The following is a 6,305-nucleotide window of genomic DNA, read 5'->3' on the forward strand; positions in this document are numbered from 1 at the left end:
TCCACTTCTTTGGCTGCTGCATCAGCCCCCCGCCGCCGCCGCCGCCGCCACCGCCGGGCCGCGCCGCCCGCCGCCGGCCTCGGCGCTGGGGGAGCTGGAGGCGCTGAACCTGAGCGGGCGGGGGCTGGAGGAGCTGCCCGAGGAGGTGGGCGCCGCCCTGAGTGGGCTGCGGGTGCTGAGCCTGCGGCGCAACCGGCTGTGCCGCCTGCCCGCCGCCGCCCTGCGCCACCTGGGCCGCCTGGCCGAGCTCGACCTGAGCCACAACCGCCTGCGGGGCCTGGGCGATGGCGGGGCGCTGGCGGGGCTGCGGGGCCTGCGCAAGCTCAGCCTCAGCCACAACGAGCTGGGAGCGGAGGGCACCGGGCTGCCCGCCCGCCTGGCCGAGCTGGGCCGCCTCGAGGAGCTCGACCTCAGCTTCAACCGCCTGCGGCGCCTGCCCGAGGGCCTGGGGCGCCTGCGGCACCTCCGCGCCCTCGACGTGGACCACAACCAGCTGCCCTCCTTCCCCGCGCCGCTCCTGGAGCTCGCCGCCCTGGAGGAGCTCGACTGCTCCGGGAACCGCCACCTCGGGGCCCTGCCCGAGGGCATCGCTGCCCTGCGCCGCCTCAAGATCCTCTGGCTGAGCGGCACGGGGCTGGCGGCCCTGCCCGAGGGTCTCTGCCAGCTGGGCGCCCTCGAGAGCCTCATGCTGGACGGCAACCAGCTGCGGGCGCTGCCCGCCGGCTTTGGCGGCCTGCAGCGGCTCAAGATGCTGAACCTTTCCTCCAACCTGCTGGGGGAGTTCCCTGCTGCCATCTTGGCGCTGCCAGGGCTGGAGGAGCTCTACCTGAGCCGCAACCAGCTCACTGTACTGCCTTCTCACCTCTGCCAGCTCCGCCAGCTGCGCACCCTCTGGCTGGACAACAACCGCATCCGCTACCTACCTGACTCCATCGTGCTCCTCCACAGCCTGGAGGAGCTGGTCCTGCAAGGCAACCAGATTGCCATCCTGCCCGAGGGCTTTGGGCAGCTCTCCCGTGTCACCCTGTGGAAAATCAAAGACAATCCCCTCATCCAGCCTCCCTACGAGGTCTGTATGAAGGGCATCCCCTACATCGCAGCCTACCAGCAGGAGCTGGCCCACTCCCAGCCTGCCCTCAAGCCCCGCCTCAAGCTGGTCCTCATGGGCCTAAAGGATGCGGGCAAGACCCTGCTGAGGCGATGCCTCATGGAGGAGGATGGGCAGAAGGACTTGGGGAGCCTGGATGCAGGCAACACCCAGCCCAGAGGTTGTCCCGGGCAGCAGCAGGACGCTGGGACAGTGCCAGCTGTGTGCTGCCCCTTCCTGGAGGACGCTTCCTCAGTGCGAGTGCCTGCTGTGCAACAGCCAGAACGCTTCCCCGCTGAGCAGCAGGACGTTCCTTCTCATGTTCCCTCCCACCGAGGGAAAGGAGAAACACCGTGCCCTGCACCGTCGCTGGATGCCTCCCAGGTACCGTCAGGACTGGGATTGTCAGGCAGCAAGGGCATCGAGGTGATGGACTGGACAGCGGATGCGGAGAGGGGCCTGACGTTCATTGTGTACGAGCTGGCGGGAGACCCGAGCTATGACGTGATCCAGTCTTTCTTCCTGTCTCCTGGAGCCTTGTACGTGCTGGTGGTGAATTTGAGTGCCTATGTCCCTCAGCACTTCTACCCCTCTGTGGGCTATTTCTTGCACTGGCTCGGTTCCAAGGTGCCCCACGCCGTGGTGTGTATGGTGGGAACCCATGCGGACCTCTGTGCGGAGCGGGAGCTGGAGGAGAAGTGCCTGGACATCCATCACCAGATCGCTCAGCAGGAGAAGAGGGATGCTGAGGGCCTCCAGAGCTTGGTCCAGCAGGTGGATGAGGCTCTGGGACAGGACTTTGACCTGCGCTGCTCCAGTCCTCACACTGCCTTTTATGGGGTCTCGGACAAGAACTTGAGGCGAAAAAAAGCTCAGTTCCAGTACCTTCTCAACCACCGCCCGCAGATCCTCTCCCCTGTGCTGCCTTTCAGCTGCCGGGACCGCTGCCAGGTGCGTCGCCTGCGGGACAAGCTCCTCTCGGTGGCCGAGCACCGCGATATCTTCCCAAACCTGCACCGGGTCTTGCCCAAATCCTGGCAAGTGCTGGAGGAGCTGCACTTCCAGCCGCAGGCTCAGCAGCTGTGGCTTAGCTGGTGGGACTCTGCCCGGTTGGGCTTGCAGGCGGGCCTGACAGAGGATCGGCTCCAGAGTGCCCTGTCCTACCTGCACGAGAGCGGGAAGCTGCTCTACTTTGAGGAGCACCTCACGTTGCGGGAGTACGTGTTCCACAACCTGCCCCGGCTTATTGACATCCTCAATGTCTTCTGCCAGCAGGATGCCACCGTGCTGCTCCAGAAACTGCTCAGTGACACCCACATCGACGAGCTGAGGGCCACTCAGCTCCATCACTACGTGGAGGGCTTCTTGCTGCATGGCCTCCTCCCCGCCCACGTTATCCGCCTCCTCCTTAAGCCCCACGTCCAGAGCCGGGAGGATCTGCAGCTCATCCTGGAGCTGCTGGAGAAGATGGGGCTCTGCTACTGTGTCAACAAACCCAAGTGCAAGCCCCTGAACGGTGCTGCTGCTTGGTACAAGTTCCCCTGCTACGTGAAAAACGAGGTGCCCCACGCAGAGGCGTGGATCAACGGCGCCAACCTGAGCGGCCAGTCGTTTGTGGTCGAGCAGCTGCAGATCGAGTACAGCTTTCCGTTCATTTTCCCGCCCGGCTTGTTTGCACGCTACAGCGTTCAGATCAACAGCCACGTGGTTCAGCGGTCGGATGGCAAGTACCAGATCTATGCCTACCGGGGAAAGGTGCCTGTGGTGGTGAGCTACCGGCCTGCCAGGGGGGCTCTACAGCCGGACACTCTGTCTATTGCTAGCCACGCGTCCCTACCAAATATCTGGACGGCTTGGCAAGCTATTACCCCGTTAGTGGAAGAACTGAATGTCCTGCTCCAAGAGTGGCCGGGCCTGTACTACACTGTGCACGTCCTCTGTTCAAAGTGCCTTAAAAGAGGGTCACCAAACCCACACACTTTTCCAGGTAAGGCGAAACCCCTCTTCCCTGTCACCTCTTCTGGTTCTTTGCCCCTTCTTCGAGGGATTTTCGTGCTGTTAATCTGAGCTTGCTTTAATTTTATTCTTCTTAACCTCCTCTTCTCTAGCTCCCTTTCCTGGTGACTTGAGTCATAAGAGAAAATATTAGGGTAGCTCCAAGGAGACAGGCTTAAAATAACCCTATTCTGAGATGAGGGGGGTGCCACGTCCCCCTCTGGCCAGGTCTTTTCTCTCTGATTTTGGGATTTTGGCCCTGAGCATTGGCCATGCTGTTGTTGAGAAGGCCCTGTCCTGTCCTGATTTTGATTTCCTGGAGTGGCGTGGTGTTTTGGGGGTAGGAGGCAGGACACCGAGGGACTTCTAGGCATCTCTGTGTGTTTACAAATGGCTCCAAAGAAGGGGAAGCTCCTGCTGGTAGACAATGGCTGCGTTGGTCTTTGTAGCCCTGGATAAAAAGCCCTCTCTTGGATGAGAGCCCCCCGACTCTAGCAGCAGGCGTTCCTCCCTGAAAAGAGGGATACTCCATCTTGGTTTCAGTGCCTCACCTCGAAGTGTTTCACGGACTGTGCATCTGTCAGCTGGTTTTCTTAAAAATTCGCCTCCTTCCTCTCTCTCCTAACAAAAAATGCCTCCTAACCTGCGTCCTCCTGCCCCTCTGGGTTTGCTCTGGACTTTGCTGGAGCTGTGGGAAAGGTGCTTTGGCGTGTATGTCTGTGTGCGATGAATAGCTACCCCGAGCTGTAAGCAGTGCTCCGGAAGCGTGCATTTTTTGTACACACACAGCCCTTAGCACCCCACGTTGGAAGTATATTGAAGCACCCCTTATTTACAGGGAACCTGAAACGGTGGGGAACCAGAGCGTGGTCTGAGTCAAGTAAGCAGTGGTGCTGAAATTGGTTCGTAGGCAAATGTGAATAACAGGGGGTGTTTTCAGTTTCCTTTTTTTTTTTTTTCCTCTGGATCTTGAAAATGAGATGCTGTTTGCTTCTCTCCACGTGGAACAGATGATGTTTAAAAGCGAAATGTGACGGGGAGCCAGCCCATGCACAAGCACAGCTGGCATCTTTGCCAACCCGTGAAAATCGGAGCAGGTCCAGGCGTGTGGTGGGAGAGCTGGAACTGGAAGGTGTTTTCCTGAGGGTCTGGCTGTGTTGTGCTGCCTTCCCTTGGGGTGGGAAAGGTCTCCTTCCCCCTGGGAGGCAGCACTGGTGTGCTGGGAAGGTGAGGCACAGGCGATGAGCCCATCGCTCAGCCTGGGAGCGTGGGGTAGCACGCCAGGCCTCCAAACACCCCTTGGCCGACGGTGCCTGTGTCTGCTCTGTGAACAGAAGGCTGGCCAGGAGCTCGAAATGGGAACCGTGAGGCTGGGGAGTTTTTTCTCCTCCTTTTGTTGAACAGAAGGTGTGTGTAAGTTAGAGTCGTGATGCACAGCTTGCTCTTCTGCGCCTGAGTCACGGCTGGCGTCAGTTGTGACAGCGCGTAGGAAAGAGGTGGTCCCAGGGCTAGGAAAACGCGTGGTGATGGAGATGTCTGTGCTTCCCTCCAAGCTCTCCCAGTGGAAATCCCTGGTAGTTACGATGCTGCTAATTCTTAAACAGGGCCGTGGCCTTGTTTTAGGACTGCGTTAAGGATCTGCTTTGCAGCCCGTTGACCTTAATAAGGGAAATATTGCTGTGGAGACGCTGCCAGATTTGTGCTCAAAAATGGAAGTTCACCCTGGCTGTGCGTCTGGTTGTGCAATCTGTGCCGTCCTTCATGAAACTGATGGCGTGTTGTCTGGGCATCCAAAATTTTCCTTGGAATCCGTTTCAAGGAGGGGACTCGGGTGTTCGAGAGCTGTGGGGCAATCCTTGCTTCTCCGCTGCCTCCCTGCCCTCTCGAGCCTGCGTGCGCACACTGTGATTTCAGTCTTTAACACATAGAAATTCTCTAAGAACAAGACAGTGTGTGCACAGTGATGGTTAATAAGAATTGGGATTCTGGGTTCAGTCTGAGTGAATATCGCAAAACTAAGGCGAAATAAAGCTTGTTTTAAAATGACTTGACAGGGTCCTTTTAAGGAAGTCTTCTTGTTTGAAACGGTTTTGTGGCTGAGTGAATCAGTAACTGAATTGGCATCCGAGCTGGAATCTGTGTGCTTTGAGGCTGCAGTCATCTGCTTGTCCAGTAAGTGGTGCGTTGAACATTTTTGCTTTTTTTTCTTTTATGTTTGCGCTGTATGGAAATAAAAGGATGCCTTCCAGGCTAAGAAAGCCCCGTCCCCTCATGGAGTGACCCACGAGAATTGTTTCCGGGACAGCGAGGCCTGGGTTTAACTGGGAAATGCTGTGTTTTTGTGTGTGATGGTCTTTGAGCTTCTGGACTGAAGGGTTTTTAGGTTACTGTCGCATAATCTATGAAGTGACTTAGGGTGGGGCTGGAGGGTTTCCTCCCGTCCAGTAGGAGACAGGTGTGCTTCGTTTGGGAGAGCAAAGCGTGAGTGGGCTTTCCAAGCTTGACTTGTTGGTGCCTGCCGGCCGTTGTGCTGCTGCTGCAGAGGTTTTTAAAGGGGCTGCAGAGCGGTGGATTTCTAGCTAGCCTGTCCGTGGAGTTAGACAAAACACGCGTGCACGCTCACTGCAGGGTGGAAAGAGATCCAAGAGCAGCGGAGCGACTGGCTACCAGGGAGCTAGCGAATTTCTGAGCCGTGGTTTGGGGTGAGGGGTGAATCCTGCTAACCTTGGTTGGGCCAGAGATTTGTAAAAGCCCGTCTGCTTCTCTGAGAGGTCCCCCAGGAGTGTGTGAAGAGGTGGTGGGTGATGTTGGGTAAAAAGATGGATGGGGGGACCTTGTTCTGCACCGGGCTGGTAAGGCTGCTTCAGGTTCTTCACAAGGTGTGCTCGTGTCTGATGTCCACTTGGGCTGGGAGGGCAATCGTGTTTGACCAGTGGCTTTTTTTTTATTCCTGCCTCTGAAGTTGCCTGTATGAACACAGGTACAAGAAAGCCAAGGGCTGTGTCTGCTGCAGAAAAATGACAAAAGGCCGTAACGAGCAAGACAAGCAGAGTTTTAGCAGGAGCCCTCCTGTGGGAGGGGAGTGCCATCTGCCTTGCTGACCCTTTTGTAAGTCATCAGTACAGAGAGGACCTCCGAGTTGCAGAATGGTTGAGGTCGGAAGGGACCTCTGGGTGTCACCTAGCCCAGCCTCCCTGCTCAGGCAGGCTCACCTCTATCAGGT

The 6,305-nt window shown here is 57.7% G+C and overlaps 1 protein-coding gene across 1 annotated transcript; it reads left to right on the plus strand.

The window, feature by feature from the left end:
- Positions 1-19: 19 nt before the first annotated feature.
- Positions 20-3,322, plus strand: MFHAS1 (malignant fibrous histiocytoma amplified sequence 1; the record flags this gene model as incomplete). The annotated part of the gene is made up of 2 exons (XM_035311437.1): positions 20-1,339; positions 1,388-3,322. Coding segments are annotated over 2 exons (3,087 nt in total), but the record flags the coding sequence as incomplete, so codon positions are not given.
- Between the last annotated feature and the right edge of the window lie 2,983 nt (positions 3,323-6,305).

Source organism: Oxyura jamaicensis (genome assembly GCF_011077185.1).
Source record: "Oxyura jamaicensis isolate SHBP4307 breed ruddy duck chromosome 4 unlocalized genomic scaffold, BPBGC_Ojam_1.0 oxy4_random_OJ69193, whole genome shotgun sequence".
NCBI classification, from domain to species: Eukaryota; Metazoa; Chordata; class Aves; order Anseriformes; family Anatidae; genus Oxyura; species Oxyura jamaicensis.